The following is a 17418-nucleotide window of genomic DNA, read 5'->3' as shown; positions in this document are numbered from 1 at the left end:
TGTAAACAGGGGAAAGATCTTCCCAAGGATCCTTCCACAGCACACAAAAAAAGCAAATTCATGATTCATGAAGGCTCTGGCCATAGATCTTGCAAAGAAATGCTTGGCAGCTTTAGAGAATAGCTGGGTTTATTTTAACCTTTAAGAATGACACCAATTTCACAGCTGTTAATGCTATGTGGCTCCTACGCTTTCCAATGCAAATTGCACATGAAGGGCTAATGCATTTTGATGAAGGAGGGGGGGTGAGGCAGAATCTCCATATTAATGTGCCAATATCTTTGTTCTGAAGTGTTTAATTTTATGCTTTAATGAGAGATCCTCTTTCTGGTTAAGGCAAGCCTTTGCAAGAAACTATTTAGATATTTGCTAGTGTCATCAGGCTCCGGAGCGGGTGGGGGGAAATGCTTCCTGCAAGCGCGGGCTGGGGGGTGCCTCTGTGGCAAACTCTGTTGCAGGGGGAGTCCCTGAGTAAAGGTCTTACCCAGAGCCCCTCCAAATCGGGTTTGGGATTAACTCTTGCTGCAGCCAAAAGAATTGGGGCTTTTGGAGCAACTGCCTGGTGAGCTGCTGGGTGCGGGGTGGACGGTAGATGTGATGGGTGTCCGACCGCTCTAAAATTTTGGGGGGCTTCCTCCCTGTCTTCATCTGCGCCAGCATCTCTGAGCTCCGATTGCCGTGATTTCAGGTGCACAGCTCTGTCGCTGTGTGCGAAACCTGGCGTTCTCTCTCCATGCGCATCCTCCAAGAGACATTACTCATTGGCGTGATGTGGGATAACCTGCCAAAGCATATTGCCGCGTGTAAATGCAACTTCCTCGCCTCCGTGGGCCACATCCCGCTTCTCTAACTCCTCTTGGCTGGTGCTGTAGGGCTGGGACTGGGGCTGGCACATCTACCTGCTGAACGGAAGGAATAAAAAAAACCTCTGACACTTGTTTTTTCAGGTACAAATCCGGTGCGAGCCAGCGATAGCCGTGTTCGGTCAGAGCGGAGTAAAGCTGTCAGCCTGCCGCAGCAGTGCCTTTAAAGGACAGTTTCACCTTCCACAGGTGACTTTTCACTGCCTGGATCAGGCCAAGGTACCAGGAATTGAGCGCTGAAAGTTCTTTATGTATCTGATATGTGATGCACATTTGGTTTTAATCAAAATCCCATTGAAACAGGCAGTCAGGATTTAGAGCATAGGATTACAAGTAGTACAGCGTTATTATTAGTAATCACTTTTCATCATGCATTGCATTTACAAGATACAAAACAATCCCAGCAGAAATACACTAAAAGACATAATTCCTTTTATTAAAAAATCAAATTGTGCAAAGTGAATAAATCATGTAGTACTGTAATATGAGAAGACCGATTAACTCAAACACAGGAGAAGACAATAGTTACAACCTTATGTTGGGCATTGAACAATTGTACCTTAAATGTACAGCGGTCGTGACACAATTAAACCTATTCTGACTTTTTGCATGTAAACCAGAGATATGAAATCCCTTTGTTTAATAAGAAGATTTTGAGCAGATTTTTTTTTTTTTTTCTGTTGTTGTTGTTGCCAGGTTTATGGAGCGAAGGCCAAAGCTTGTAGGTGGATCCAAGTGGCTTTGTTGGGGCAGACACCCAGGTAACTCTTAAATTGTATCTTGCCTTTTGGAACAAGTTCTGACATCACTTGCACCGGTGCAGCCGGGGTTATTCATTTGGGCTAAGCAAATTAAAAGGTTCTGCTTAGCCTCTCCCTTACTTTGCTTTTATACTGTCAGTGTAATTGAAGCTACTCCTGGTTTATAACTCTACGATGGAGAATTGCATCCAGACAGCGTGTAGTGACGCATCAGAGTAATGGCGCAGATGAAGGGCTAATATTGAATTCGGCGGTTATACTAATGTACACCTGTTGAGGATCTGGTCCAGCGAGATGTGCGCAGGCGGCTGGCGAGCTGTCAAGGCCTCGAGACGGCGCAGGTTTGATCCTTCTAACACACGGAGCGTTTCCCGTGAGGTTCCGCGCACGTTTAAGTTGCGGTGAGGAGGGAGCACGCTCTGCCCCTGGCTGGACATGGGTCCCGCTCCCTGCGAGCCTACCCCGTCCCCACGATGCCGCTCCGTGGGGGTTCTTTCCAGCCATCCCTTTTACGTGTTAACAGAGTTAACTGCAGCGTGTCAACCGGCCGAGCCGCGAGGAAAGGGTGGGGTGGCTGCGTACGTGTGTGCCAAAGTGTCGCCGCCGCGAGAGGCGGCGTAAGAGGAGGTTCGTTTGCTTGGAAGGAGCAGACGTGCAGGGACGAACCAGCGGAGCGTTGCTAACTCCCGAGGTGATGCAGTTGCTCACGTCCCTCCGGAGCAGAGCAGAGCGAATGGAGGGGTGCTGTGCCGGGGAAGGGGGGCGGAAAGGTGGGCAGCGATCGAGTTACACGATGGCGGGGGGGCCGCTGCCCTCCAGCAGCCTCCAGCCAGGGAGCAGCTGAGCACAAAGCAGGGGGGGTTATTGGCTTTGGGTTCCCCTCTTTTCTTTTTCTTTTTTTTTTTTTTTCTTCTTTTCTCCTCCCCTATATTTCTTATTGAGGTTGGACAAAAATCTTAACACCTTGGGAATAGCCTAAGAGTGGTACAATAGTGTGTACTGTTCGATTTAATAGCATCTCTTGAATTCAAATGGAAAGAAGGGGATGGTTCGCTCAGGGCTAACAGCGCCTTCCTTTTTTTTTCTTTACACGTATCGGCCAGGAAACAAACCCTTCTACTCAGGGCAGCATTTAACCTGTAAGGGAAGCGACGGGGGAAATTCTTCTAGCAGGTTATGCCGAGCCCTTAGTAACGAATAGTGGAACTTCTTTGGGGTTTTTATGTTTGGGGATTTTTATCTTCTGATGAGATCTCTAGGGTCTAGGCCAGCTGCGAAATGAGAACAGGCGGAGGGAAAGGATCTTTCCCTTTTTTAGGGAAAGATAAGATCCCATAAAGGATATTCTTCTTGTGTTCCTAAACCTTCTAGCAATGGTCTTAAAGGCATGACCGGGGAGTGGGGAAATCACCGATCTTTGAACAGCCTAACGATTCCTGCGGTGGTTATTTCTTTTTCCCTTTAAAAGCTCGACTACAGCAGAGAAGCCAAGCTCCTCTGCCCTCGTACAGTGAGTGCAGAATGGGAGTTACAGGGGGATTTTGCAGTTCTTGTTGCCTTCAGCACGCAAAATAAGTAATGCAAATATGCATTACTCAAATGTCTAATGCAGAAATTTGCTTGAACAAGTCTCCTGCCGAATTTGACAGCAACTCAGTATGGGTCCTTCACTCCTGAATTAATTTTCCCAATTTCTTAAAGCGGTAACAAAGGTACTGCCTTCACAAGGTCTTTTTGGAGGCTCGCTATCAAGTTTTTCTGGTATTATAATGGTTGCATGTGTCCTGATCCAATATATCACACTGTTGTAGTGCCCGTTCCCATCACAAAACTGAACCTCATCTTACAGTTAATCTCCTGTTATTGCTATCTGTAATTAAAACCGGTTACTTTAAAAATTTGCAGCAGGTACAAATACTAAATATGTCCCTAAAGGATTAAATCAGCCCTGGAATAATGATATGAGAAAGAATAGAAAACGTGCTAGAAGAATTTTGGTATCTATAGGAACTACTTGCTACTAATTTTTCCTTACACTTGGACTCAAATCAGGGTGTATACGTGCTCAGAGGGCCAGGACAACCTGTTTTGTTTTGCAAACTACCTCAGTTCAGATCGAAACACTAAAAAAGACAAGTGGGAACGTTCACCTTGGGGGTGAAGGGGTGGAGAAATCGGGCTTTGAGTTTGAATTTCAATTTTGTGGAAAATGCAATGCTTCCACTCCAAATAGGACTTAGATAGAATGGTGATTCATCCCCCATTGAAGTCAATGCCAGAGTTGCTTTTGATTTAATCAGAATCAAACCCCATGGGATTATTCTCACTTGCAAACTGGACTGGTCCTATTAAGTAGAGAAACCACAGGGCTTTTGCAGGGCTGCTGCTGCTTTTTTTTTTTTTTCCTGCCTTTTTTTTTTTTTTTTTAATTTAATGAAATTGGCTCAGTGTCACAAAACTGAGACGAAACCCGAAACCCTTCTGTTTCAGTGCTTTTTGAATGTTCTTGGAACATCTGGCACAGCTGTTATTTTGACCCCAAGGCAGGAGTACAACCTCGCTCCTGTTCCTATTCCAATTGAAGCTGACACCAAATATGCCAACACGAACGGGGCTGCGCAGCCCGAACTGAGCTGTCAGCTCCCTCTCGGAAGAAACCGGAGCTCAGGGATGGGGCAAGGAACCAGAGCGGTCCCGTTGTCACCATCAGAGCTGTCAAACCTAGGCAAAAAAAAGACAGGAATGAGGTAAAGCAGCGGGCACCGTTTCTGGAGCTCTGCTAAGGAAGAGGCTACTTCTGTTTTTCTTTAAATTGCTTCCTTATTGACTTAAATTTAGCCACCCATAAACCTGAATGAATGCCCACAGGAGAAGGGTTTTTTTGCATCTCCACTTAAATGGGATTTGTAGAATCGGTTCATGCAAACGGAACTCCTGTGCGTGGACGTATCTCTGAATCCGTCCGAGCTGCGGTTCCTTGCCTGGCACCAGAGAGGCAAGGGTGTTTTTCCTTGGACAGAAAAGATCGTGGGGAGAGCCGAGTGAGAATCAAAACACGCTCAAGATGCAAAAGCAGCTATCTCATCTCTGATCAGTAATACCTGATACCTAAATCTTTCGACTTATTCTAAGCTGCAGGAACTTGTAACTTTTTATCTATAAATCTTCTTTCTTCGTGCACCTTCCCCATTTCCTTTCAGCTCTGAGGCTTAATACTACTGCTTATGCTTTCATCCCTTAAATACTCAGAGCCTTAAATTGTCTCTGGTATACAGGATAATCAGTTCTCTAGTGTGTTAATCCTCATTATCTGCCTATTAAAATGAAGATTAAATGAAGCATTAGGGTGCCTCCTCCCGTTATGAAATCTGAAAAACAGGATTGAATTGGGGGGGGGGGGGAGGGAAAACCACCAAACACCTAAAAATTCTTGCTTGCGCTTCAGTGGGAAGCGGTAAAAGCAAGACTACGCTGAAGTCTGAGGTATGGACGCGTGGTTTTATTAACCTAATTGTGCAAATGAGGGGAAGATAAGGAATGCAGCGCTCAAGGAGTAAGGGTTTGGGCACCGAGAGGGTATTTGCATGTGCCTACGTGAGGTGTAGTGTGTTTGTACACGGGTTCATGTTGCACACATGTGCTTTGGCAGGCGAGAGGCGATGCCTCCCATCTGCACGCACGCAGGTACGTCCTCGGTGCCATTCTGGGCGTCGGGGTGAGGTGCGGAGCTGACCCACCGCGCGAAGGCTCGGTGCCAGCCCCCGTTGTACGTGCCGTACGAAAATGCCCCTTCCCTTCTTCCACGCTGCTGTAACCCTGGGATAACTGCTAAACGGATGGGAAAATATCTTTTCTTAAAGGGCAGGTGATTTTTTTTTTGGGGTGGGGGAAGATTTAGGACTGCCCTGTCATTTCCTTGAGCTCAATTACCCATAGGAAGTCCCTCCCCCCTCCCTTTCCCACCGCCTCTCCAAAGATTAACTTTTTGGTTATTGTTGTTTGGCAGGTACTTTTAATTGGCTGGAAAATATTCTTCCTGTGAAGTTGCAGTTTTCTGGGGCTTGAATGAGTCCAGTCTGCCATTGGCTCTGCCCAGCGCCTCCGGATTGGCTCGGCAGCCCGCGGGGGGGACCGATAAGGGCGGCTATAAAAGCCTTCGGCACCGCTCCTGGTCCCCCAGCGAACAGGAGCCAGAGGGGCCAGGCAGAGCAGGGCTGCAGCACGTCCCCGAGTCTCGTCCCCGAACCTCGGCAGACTCCTTTCTCTCTCCCCGCGAGCGCGTATCCAGATCCACATCTTTGCTCAAGCCGAAGTGGAAGAGGAGAGAGAGACACACACACACATACACCAAAAAAAAAAAAAACCAACCCACCCAAAAAAACCACACTTAGCGGAAACTTGTCAGAGAATGCTCCTAAAGTCTGGTTTTCTCCTGCTGCTGGTGATCAGTGCATCTGCATCCTATGAAGCTGAACAGAATGACTCTGTGAGCCCCAGGAAACCCAGGGTTGCAGCCCAGAACTCAGGTAACACCCAGCAAGGAGGGCTTTGAGCCTGAACCCTGATGTGTTAAACTGTTTCAGATATCTCTACTGCTGATTTTTATTTCTTTTTTTCTTTTGTCTTTTCTTTTTCCTTTTTTTTTTTTTTGCTTATAAACTTAAACGCTGCTAGGAACAAATATTAATTTAAGGGTCTGATTCAGGAGGATATTGGTGCATAGCTGGACAAGATATCTTCTTCTTTCAGGAGCCGGGTCAGGGAACCGGTGTGTGATCTGCTTGCAGGATGCAATCCATTCTCTCTTCTCCTCCCCCATCTACTAAATGAGTTCCATGTAGTTGTGGTTTTTTTTTTTTCCTCTCCCCTGCTTGCATGTATCTTTCTCTCTTCTCCAATTGCAATCATACTTTGATGTTAAATTCCTTGCTTTTTAGGAAGTTGGTAAAATCTGTGGAAATTTGCCTGAACCATTGTTCTGACAAACATCTGTCTATTCAAAGAGGGGGAGAGAGATACGCGACTTTGAAGAATGCAGTAACCTAGAAACTGTCCACTGCTAGCATTTATTTTCAAAAACTGATTGCTATCAGTTAGATGGTACCATAAAAATATGATTGTGACATTTAGCAAACTTGCTTTTACAATGGATAAAAAAATTGCTGGCAAGTCAGCTCTGGATGCCTCCACTTTGTGCACTATAGATGCTTAGATAAGTTGGACACATTGTCTCGAACAATGGAAATTAAAAATCTGTCGTCTAGTATACTGAAAAGATATTAGGTCTCTAATTTGGGGCTCATTAACAGATGTCTTATTTTAGATCTGCAAGGCTCTGCAGCATTATACTAGGGTGTTTGCTCAATTTCCTTTTGTATTTGGTTGCTATAGAAACATAGGGTCTCACTATTGCACCGTGCCTAAAACAATAAAAGCTTAATGCATACTAAGTCTGCTGAAAGCAAAGTTATAATTTGAACCTGTGGAAACATAATTATGGGAATGACTTGTGCGATGGTGAGGTTATGAACTGGGGAGAGGATGATCTTACTAAATATTTCTCCCTTCAGGCACGTAAGCAAGAGCAGAGAATGAGGAGGGGTTAATTGGGTGATTTTTATTTTTTTCTTTTAATTTTTTTTTTTCCCCTCCTCTTTTCTGTAAAGATCCCAGTTCTATAGATACGTCTTTAGGCTAAACTTAGCTCTTAATAAGGTGTGTTCTCTTCCACTAAACGCCAGTCCTCACTTTTCCCACACCTAGGATCTTGACGGGAGACACTGCGTTTGCATTTCTTCCTAAAGAATGTCTCGTAACATGATCTGCAAAAGTAATGAATATGCCTTGCACAGACACATAAGGGGACAGATGTTCAGCTTACCAAAAAAGGTTAATCCCTACTAATTTCAGGGCAATCATGTGGCAATACTGCTGATTCATTGTTAAAATGCATAGTATCTGCACTAAAAAAGATGGGATGACATGGATACCCTCCTGTTCAGACTAAGTACTGCCTCAACGGTTTTAATTATACATGGTCAGCTCCATTACCTTAACTTTCTCTGCCCAAATGTCCCTTCTCTTTGTGAATCTTCAGCAATATGACCTTTCTAGGCTACGCTTGCAAACTGCTGGGTACCAGGTTAGTATTTAGCACCAAGCTGCTCGTTCAAGTCTTCTGTAGTTCTGATAATCGGCACGCAAACTAAAATCTTATTTCTGGATACTTCACGCCTTTTAGAAAAGCACAGGTACCTCCAACGCTAGCAAAACCGGCGCTTCCTCGCAATAACCGCAAATTTCATGCCAGCTTATTGGCAATCGCCGTCACTTCAGTCTCATTTTCAGATGAGGTTTGTGAGCCAGATGCTGCCAAGCTGCTCCGACCTCCCTCCGGTCTAAGACCGCAGAGGAGACCTCACCGCCCAGTGCTCTTCATGAGCCCATCCTCATTACTTCTGCCTTCTCTAGAGGAGCTCTAAATAAAGCTGTAAATGCATGCGATCAGAGTGAGGTTGGGATGGACCTGTAAGTCTCCATCTGGCCAAAGACTATCAGATGATGCCTCTCTTTTAATCTGTATGCTACCAATTGAAGGTTTCGGTAGTGGCAGTTTCTGTTCCTTGATTTGCTGGTGATCTGTTGCGTGATTTCAGCTAACAACTCCCTTTGGCGGTGCCTCTGGCATCTCCTTACCTGTCCCTCCAGTCCCGAAAAGCAATAAGGCTACTGCTTGACTAGACGTTGCGCTGGAGAAGGGCTTTACGGTGTCGGGCATCGGGGAGCGGTGCGTACTTAATGTTTTGCCTGTGGCTCTCTCTGCAGCCGAGGTGGTTCGGTGTCTGAACAGTGCCCTCCAGGTGGGCTGCGGGGCGTTCGCCTGCCTGGAGAACTCCACGTGCGACACGGATGGCATGTACGACATCTGCAAGTCCTTCCTCTACAGTGCTGCTAAATTTGACACTCAGGTACAGTACGAGTATAAAGGGGACGAGAATAATACCTCGCCGTTAGAGGTGCCTTTTCATGCCCCGATTCAATGAAGTGCTCTTACAAGTCCTGCGACACTAAAGCACGTGCTTAAATGCTTTGCTGAATGGATGCCTTAATTTCTCTGTCCTTGTGGAGATGGGGTCTGTCTAGGCTTAACCCTTCCTTTCTTCCATCCCTTTCTGCTGCTTAGCTACTCCTTTGAACCATGATTTTGGTTTTTGGCTGCAAACGCATCCTTCAGGGCTATTTTCTACCGTACATTTTCCACATACTGTATGCTATGTGCGAGGACTTGGCAAGGAGCGTTTTGTGGGGCGGAGAGCTAAGTTTCCTCTTCAGGAGGAAATATAAACGTTCTTCTAACAAAGTAAGTCTTCTGACTGTGTGACCTGGCACAGGGCTAGGGTTTGAATTGGAAGTCTTTGGGCCTGGGAATGCACGGCCAGATCAGCCTCTCCGGAGCTGCAGTCGCTCGCAGCAGAATAAATAGGATAATATCAGAGGACCGCGGCTCTGCCAAGGGCCCTTTTCCTTCGTACTTTCTTCCCAAAATGTGCACGCCCCCTCGTTGCTCTCGCTCCCAAGGACGAACTTAAAAGCTCTTGAAGCATCTTGAGGTCTGGTGAACCAGATGCGTTAAATCGCTGGTATGCAGCGAGCAGTCCGGCCCCCTCCCGCAGGGCAGGATTGGCCCATCTCTGGTGCTGGCACTTCCAGGTCTGTTCACGCAAAGACTTCCATTGCCTAAATCTTCTGGGAACAGGAGCTCCCTGTTCTCTGCGGACTGCGTGCATCCCAACTGCGACCGCTCTGAATATAACTACGCAATAATCGCGAGCATTTAGGGTCCAATTCCCCGCCGTGCTGGTAAGGGACCTCCAGCAGGTCTGTAATTGCAGCGGGGGTTAATTAATAGCAGCCAGCCACAGCGGAGTATCTGTTAATACATCCCTTTCTATGAAATCTGTGGCAGTTTAAGGTTTTTCTTCTGTTTCCAGGGAAAAGCTTTTGTGAAAGAAAGCTTGAAATGCATCGCAAATGGGGTTACGTCCAAGGTGTTCCTTGCCATCCGGAGGTGCTCCACGTTCCAAAGAATGATCTCCGAAGTGCAAGAGGAGTGCTACAGCAAACTGGACATGTGCGGCATTGCAAAACGAAATCCTGAAGCCATCACGGAGGTCGTCCAGCTTCCAAATCAGTTCTCAAACCGGTACGTGGAGCTTTCCTCAGCTGAAATGCATCAAATGCAAAAATGCGAAGCACAGAGAAAGAAATGAGAGGAACCAAGTTGACTAACTTCTTACAAGTGCTAACATAGCTTAGCCTCAGTTACGTTCTCTGCTTTTTCAAATCCTTGTTAAGTTTTACCAGCGTTCTTCTGATTCTCTTTTTGGTAAATACACTTATAAACATCTCCAGGGGAGAATCATAAAATTAACTAGACATACATTACTTGAAAGCCTGGAGTTTGTTTAAATGTTAGTTCTTTTAGTTTGAATGCAGTGTAATGGTAAACAGAGCTTTTAAATACCAAACCAGTTTGATTAATACAGCATCTCTGGCATATCAAGCACTTAAGAGCTTCTCAACCTCTTGCAACTTCATTCGCTTCTTCAGACTGCAGCCATCCCTTTTTGGGGTTCATTTGGCACCCAGCAAACGAGGCATTGCCCTCTTGACTTGCCGTGGCAGTACGAAGAACTAGGAAAGCTTAGAAGAGATCCAGCGAACAGGCTCCTCTCTAACCTTATTCTGCCACGATCCAGCAGTTCATATTCTTGGGGATAGTCTGAGGTTCTAATGGTCCCTTTTAGGGTTGTCTTCTCCCCTGTTCCTTCTTGATAGCAAAGGCTGCCTGCAGAAACGGGCACGTCACGCTGCTCTCCAGCATCTTTATCTGAGCACAGAACTGCCCTGTCCCCATCCTCCAAGGACAAGGGACAGAGAGAGGCTTCAGGGAGCTACTGCAGTCTGCGCAGTCACGCTGCAAGGGCAGGGATTTCTTCCTCTAAATCCTGGAACAATCAGTGCTGAGTCTTGTGATTGGGATAAAAGGGATCTTTTTGAACAGTTTGAGTAAATATGCGCTAGAATTTGAGTGCAAACAGACCAAGCTGCAATTTAATGTGTTGGCTGGCTGCGGCGAATGCCACAGCTCCTCTGGGGTGGCTGTTTGACTTGATCTAGAAGCATCTTACACCTCCAGACCTATCCTAGGACAGCAGTGCAAGTGCTATAGATGTTGCGTCTCTGACCAGCATAAGTTTATTATAGAAAACTCTATTGTAGATATTTGTATCCAGAAAATTATGCTTGTGGGAAGGCGAAAATTACACTTGTGTGTCTTTCCCCTCTTCCCCCAAGCAAACTTGGAAGAGGTTTGCTTGAGCGTTCCCCGAGGGCTGGGACGAGGAGCCAGCAGCACTGTGGCAGCAGTGGTTTACGGGCAGAAAGAGCAGTTCAGGTTAATACGCTGGACTGTAGCGTTAAACAGCCCTTGGCGGGGTTGTGGGGGGATTGGGGTGAAGGGAGGACGTGCGGACACGTGAGCGAGGGAGGACGCAGCGATAGCGGCAGCGGTGTTATACGTGTTGGGGATGTTCCTCTCCGGGGGACTGAGCCTGAACCGGAGCCGCTGTCTGCCGAGGCAGAGGGAACTCCTCCCCCACAGCCGCCAACCCTTGTCGAAGCCAAAGGATATTATGACATGTTGAGTAACAAAAGCAGCAGGATTTCCCAGCTAATAGTTTACATTGAGGTCTCCTAAAGCATCCTGCTTTCCCAGCCCCTGTCCCAACATAGCCACAGAATAAGAATGTGCCACTTGGCCTGGGACACTGAGAGGAAGTAGTTAAAGGTCATAGCATCTTCCTGTGATTTAATCTCATGGCAGGAGCAGGAGGAGAGGAAAGCCTTGTTGCCTTTGCTTGCCGTCTAGCTACTGAAAGGCACTAGCGAGCTGTTTGATTGCAGCTCCAGCTATGGAAACCACCAAGCTGGGTTTGTCTGAAGGAGGCGTAGGCAGCGCAGCAGGGGAAGGTAGGTAGGGTCTGTTCCTCCTGTCCTGTTGCTCTGGGACTGATTTAAGCTGGATGCGTGGCTTGCACAGATGTATTCATCATCAACTACTGTGCACGCTTCAGACCTTAATATTAGCACTGCGGAGTTGTGCTTGCACTGTGCTCCACCGTGCCAAAGCCTGGTCCTTTTGTACTTCAAGTGCGGCAGAAACTTTAACCTCACCTGACCTCCACTGGCTGCTCTAAAGGCCAGAGCTGAGAGTTAGGAAAGGAGTTTGAATGTGAACTCTCATTTCCCTCTTCCTTCCCCTCCTCCACCTGCAGGTTATTCTCTTCTGTGCTCCTGTGGAAAAATGTCACGGTGACCTTAAAGGCTTAAAATAAGTTCCCCGACGTCCTTTCAGGCAGAAGTAGCCCAGCAAATATGGGACTGCTCCTCGTTCCCCAACTGTCTCTCCCTAGGCAGATGTTCTCTCGTACAGCGAGGTCCCGCTTGCCAGCTTTGCTCTCCCCGCCCGAGCCAGCCGTGCACGCGGGGCTGTGCCGATTTTGCCTTAGCCCTGCGGAGGATCGTTCCTTTGAGCACTGTTCTCCGCTCGGCTCAAGCAGCGCTGGGGAAACAGATCAGCACATTTTCCTGGCTCCCTCCTTGAGCGAGGAACGCGTACTCGAGGCTGCTGGAAGGTGAAAATGCAGCGGCAGGCTGTAGAGGAGGCAGGCACAGGCGACAGGGCAAAGCATAAGGTCCTCACTCGTGGTTTAATGCATGGTCAGCTTGTTGGAAGTGACAACTGATTGTGTGTCCTAAAGATCTGTCCCCAGGGAATACGTGCATCTGTCAGGCTCTGACTTCTCGCTCTTCGGGTCCCTTGCTAAAGGCTGTGCGCGGAGGGGAAGGGAGAGGGACAAAAGGGAACGGTGCCACAGGGATGGACGCGCTCGCAGGAAGGGTCGTGCTGGCTCGGACCGGTGGTCTGGTTAGTCTGTTATCCTGTCGGGTGACGGGCAGTATCTGTCTGTTAGTAAGATGCAATTATTTTTCTTCCTAAAGCTCTAGAAACTCGGGTTGTTTAGCAGAGAGTAAAACATGCACTTAAGCCAGTTACCACATCGTCTTAGCTCCTCGCTCTGACCTCCTTCCCGATCCACCAAGGTAACACCAATATCACCTGTGCTTACAGCCTTACCTTTCAGAGCTGGAGCAGCTGCTCGTTTAGGACGACTAAATTAGCGGTTCGACGGGTTGTGTTCCTTCCGTGCGTCACGGGCACAGCATCTCCAGGTCCAGGGCGTTTCTTAGATGCAGTGAGAATATACGCATCGTGCACTGTCGAAAATCAATTTCAAACACACCCTGAATGACTCAAAATTCTGATTCTCGTAGTTTTATCGCTTGGACTGGTCTTCTGGCTTGAGGTCAGCTCTTACCTCGTTTCTTTGGTGTTGCTGGGAGATGCCTTGGAATAACGGCTGGTAACTCTCGTGCAGGTATTACAACAAGCTGGTGAGAAGCTTATTGGAGTGTGATGAAGAGACTGTCAGCACCATCAAGGACAGCTTGATGGAGAAGATCGGGCCCAACATGGCAAGCCTCTTCCACCTGCTGCAGACAGATCACTGCGCCCAAGGCCACCCGCGCGCAGACTTCACCAGGAGACGCATCACCGAGCCGCAGAAGCTCAAACTCTACTTCAGGAACCTCCGAGGTGAGGGGTCCGTCCCGGCCCACGCAAAGCGCAGCTCCGCCGAAAGCGCGTAACGCCTCGGGGGAGCGACAATGGGTGTGTAAGGGATGCTAAGCACTACCAAAGCTGAAGTCTCTCTTCTAGAAGAGTAATGCACCCAAACCAAGTGTACTGTAGCTAGTTTTAATAACGACTAGGAACTGGTTTTAGATTTAGTCATTAATATTTTCTATTCCTCTCGAACAAAACTTTTGCATGGATCTGTGTTCGGTGTCTCAGCTTTCCTGCCGTCAAAACGTCTGCGTCTCTTTTTTTCCCCCACAAAAAGATACCCCAAACGATCTTAGTCTTAAATACAACCGTACAGTAGTCAGGCCTTCAGACACCAAACTCTAAACGTACTGTAGCGCTAACACCATTGAAGTCTGAAGATTTGGCACCAAGGAAAATAGCTTATTCTCTCTTGTAGTAAGCTGGTAGGCGACGATAGATGCACTAATAACTATTGCACATCCTAAAGATGTCAATGGAATTCGTGTTATGAATCTGTGCTGGCCATGGACGAATATGAATGTCATATTCCTGGTCTCTTAGTGTCATACGGTCCTAATCCTTCCCACACCGCTCCCCTAACCCGTTGATTTACCAAACTCGCTAGCTGTGGCTGATTCTAGTTACCGTGACCTGGCACCACAGGGCAAAATGAGTAAAGCTGCCCCCCCCCCGCCACACACCGAATCAGGAAAGGAACATTTTGTACTACGGAAATGATTAAAAGAGGTGCCAGTCTATGGTTGAAGCTAGTCAGAAGGTTACATAATCTTGCATTGTATTTAAAAGCTAACATCTATGTACTGTATTTAACTGTCTAAAGCTTTAAAAGAAATCTAACAAAAACAAACCCTGTCTTAAGACTAGAGTATTAAAGGTCTTGCTCTAACTGTGGTATAAATAGTTTTAAAATCTGTCATGTACTGTACATAAATTCCACGAGAGTCTGCTTAAAAGGAGCAGAATATAATAACTTTATTGCATAAACTTAGTTTTGTAAGTTAGCTATTTCTTTTTTCCTGGAAACAGTATCTCTGTCATATTCAAGAGTTCACGTTCTACTCTGTGGCCTTTTTATAATGGAAGAGAGAAAATGTTTAGGACAGAAATTATTAAGACAGGGCCAGAAACAAGCCTCTCTTCTCATAGTTATTAATGGGGGGGGGGAAGAAAAAAAAAAAAGAGTTCAGACTGGCCAGTGCTATCTCCACAGAGCCGCTGTGAGATGTGGTTCTACCCAAGGCAGGAGCGCTGCTGGAGAGCTGGTCGGGGAATTATCGGGCGGCTGACAGAAAGCTGCTTTGGGATCTCGTCGCTGCCACAGGGTAGAACTTCCTGTAGAAAGCTGATTTCTGGGGAAAGGCAGGAAAAAATCCTTACGTCCTCTTAAGCTGCAGAAGTAAAGCAACGTGCCTGCCTTTGAGAGGACACGCGCGTTAATGCTCTCGGATCTGCTTTTCCCCCCGTCCACCTCTTCGGCAGCCTCCGCGCACAGGAGCGGAGCAGCCGGTCCCGTGGCGGTAGCCGGGGGCCTCCCCCAAACGCCGCTCTCCGCACAGTAGTCCGGCCCGGCTTCCGTCAGCCAAAAAAAGCCACATTGTGGCACGCGATCAACAAGGCCAGTTCCACGCTCCAAATCTATCCCGTGAAGAGTCCGTCTGCAGAGTGGATGACTCTTGCTCAACTAGCTAGAGAGCTAATAAAGGAGGGATCTATTTTTCTTTTCAAAATCTAAAGCAATATAACTTCTTTTTTTTTTTTTTTTTAAACCACAAAGCCTTTAAACAATAACTTGCTGCTAATATATTGAAACCAGATGCAGTGGCAGTATTTCTAATATTGCTGTCTTCATTAAATGTAGCCCAAAAGTGCTGTCATAAAATTGTAAGCGGCAAAAAATGTTGCTGACGGTAGAGGGTTGTTTTTTGGTTTTGTTTTTTTTTTTCTTTTTAAATACTCTGAATCGTGCCGTCCAGGGCAAGCAAGATGCAATATTGCTCGTTCTTAAATCACAGTCAGGTATATAGAGTCCAACACAAACAAGTTTTGCAAGGTGAAAACCAAAGGCCCCTTGAATATCCTGACCCTAAAAGTTCGACTTATGCTTAGGAACTGATCCCAGGACTGCGCTGTGCGACTCTCCACCCTACAGCGTTACACCTAGGAGGTGGGGATTACCGAACAGAGAAGTCTGCTGAGGTTTGCGTAGCGAGTGCGTGCTGCTGTTTGGGGAAATAGTTACAAAAAGGCCTTTACCTGGCTCGCAGCAGCGTCCGAACAGCGGCCGGGAAGCAGGGTACCGTTCTGGGTACCCCACTCCTGTGGGCTCGCACCAGCAGAGCTCGCTGAGGACATCTAGCAGCCACGATTTGCCATGGAGACGCCACTAATGGCAAGTGGCTTCTCTGTTCCTTTGTGCATCCATTTCCATAAATCCCAAAGAAGGAGGTTTATAAAGTCGATTTGGGGCTGGGGAGGAGGGTTACGGTTACCCCAAACCCTATGTCTTTGGGTTGCCAGCACTGACTTTCTTTTTCCAGTAGGAATTTAAACTTGTCCCCTTAGCATGGGTGGGAAGATGACTGGGAAAATAATTCCCCCCCGACTCGATTTGCTCTGGTATCACGGGCAAACATCCCCCGTGCAAACCAAAGCTCTGCCCGCCCCCGCGGGCGCTCGCCCACCCCACGCCCCGCGTCGGGGAGAGCCTCGGCTCCATCACGAGATTTTTGAGCTGCTTTAATACGTCACTTTTTTTTCTTACGCTGAAGTAGTAAGGAAGCCGCGCGCACGCATCCGTGAGGCCCAGAGGCCTGGGGCTCACCTTGCCCAACTTTCCATCTAGCCCAAGCTGGTCGCTTAAAGCTCGCCCTCGTCAGGGGGGGGGGGACGCGGAGATGGGGAGGCGCTTCCCGTCGACTGGGAAGGATGCCTGATTTGAGGTGGTGTGACTTAGGTGAGAGAGGTCCCCCTGGGGATGGGGAATGATTCTCAATATCGAGTCCAGCTATTTCACGTTTTATTTAATCTCTAATGCTTTATTTTTTTTATTTTTTTTTTTTAAATCTTGCGTTCATTGCAAAATGATTTCTCTTGGGGGCGGGGAGGGGCTTATCTAGAAATGTTTGCATGATTCTCATTGTGATTTGTTTGCACTTTAGATGTTTTGTGCCATTATAAATTTGCATTATGTATTTATAATTTAAAGATACTTAGAAGGGGGAGAGAGTTTGGGTTTTTTGTTTTTTGCTGAGTACTGGAATAAACAGTGAGCATATCTGGTATATGTCATTATTTATTGTTTAAATTACATTTTTAAAGCTCAGTGTGTTCATATAAAGGTTATTTGAAACATATCATAGTAATGAGAAAGATGCAAGTTATTTTCTTTGCTTATTTTTATAATTAAAGATGCATAACATAATGAGGCCTATGTTGGATTTTTCTTCTGCAATGAAATAAAATGTCAAATTTAAGGGGTTGTAGTGTCTGAGTCTTTCGTTGAACTTTACTGTGACCGCCGCCGCCGGTGCTGCCAACAAACGCGTTGTTACACTTCGAGCATCGTAGCTTTTACGTCTGTTCTGGATGCCGAATATCTCGGGTTCGGCTCCTGCGGCGGAGGCGGTGTGAAGTCAGAGGTTCAGCTCGCACGCTCTTCGTCTCTGGATGCCGCTCAGCGGGGAGCCTGGAGAAAAATCCTCTGGGTACGTTTCGTCTGACCAAACCCTCCGGTCCTGGGCCGCACGATGTCCGAGAGCAGCTGTGAGTCCCAGCACGAGTAAAGCTGTAGTAGTGGTTCTCTTTTCCAGTGGCCTGACCTTGTAAATTGTATCTTATTTAGCCTGATAACAAAATCAAGGCAGAACCATTTTTTAATGAACACACTTAAACCAGCATTGCAGGAAAAAGAAAATACTTTGATTTTTGGCTTTGATGTATGTGGAAATGTGCATTTACACTTCATTCAGGAAATCTTTAATTGCCAGTGGAAGATCAAAAAAAGTTTAATACTCATCAGAGGAAGACTGGCAGACTAATTCAG

General features: G+C 46.9%; 1 protein-coding gene across 1 annotated transcript; it reads left to right on the top strand.

The window, feature by feature from the left end:
- The first annotated feature begins 5674 nt into the window (after positions 1-5674).
- STC1 (stanniocalcin 1) lies at positions 5675-16849 on the top strand. Its single transcript, XM_010309071.2, has 4 exons — positions 5675-6150; positions 8450-8592; positions 9616-9827; positions 13126-16849. The coding sequence occupies exons 1-4, from the start codon at positions 6033-6035 to the stop codon at positions 13394-13396; spliced, it is 744 nt and encodes a 247-aa protein (XP_010307373.1). The 5' UTR covers positions 5675-6032; the 3' UTR covers positions 13397-16849.
- The last annotated feature ends 569 nt before the right edge of the window (positions 16850-17418 follow it).

Source organism: Balearica regulorum, chromosome 27, assembly GCF_011004875.1.
Source record: "Balearica regulorum gibbericeps isolate bBalReg1 chromosome 27, bBalReg1.pri, whole genome shotgun sequence".
Classification (NCBI taxonomy): domain Eukaryota; kingdom Metazoa; phylum Chordata; class Aves; order Gruiformes; family Gruidae; genus Balearica; species Balearica regulorum.
This window is presented reverse-complemented; position numbering and strand designations above follow the sequence as displayed.

Coding starts and splice junctions, on each gene's coding strand:
- STC1 (XM_010309071.2), top strand. CDS start 6,033: ATGCTCCTAAAGTCTGGTTTTCTCCTGCTGCTGGTGATCAGTGCATCT. Junction 6,151..8,449: donor GGTTGCAGCCCAGAACTCAG/GTAACACCCAGC, acceptor CTCTCTCTGCAG/CCGAGGTGGTTCGGTGTCTG. Junction 8,593..9,615: donor CTGCTAAATTTGACACTCAG/GTACAGTACGAG, acceptor TTCTGTTTCCAG/GGAAAAGCTTTTGTGAAAGA.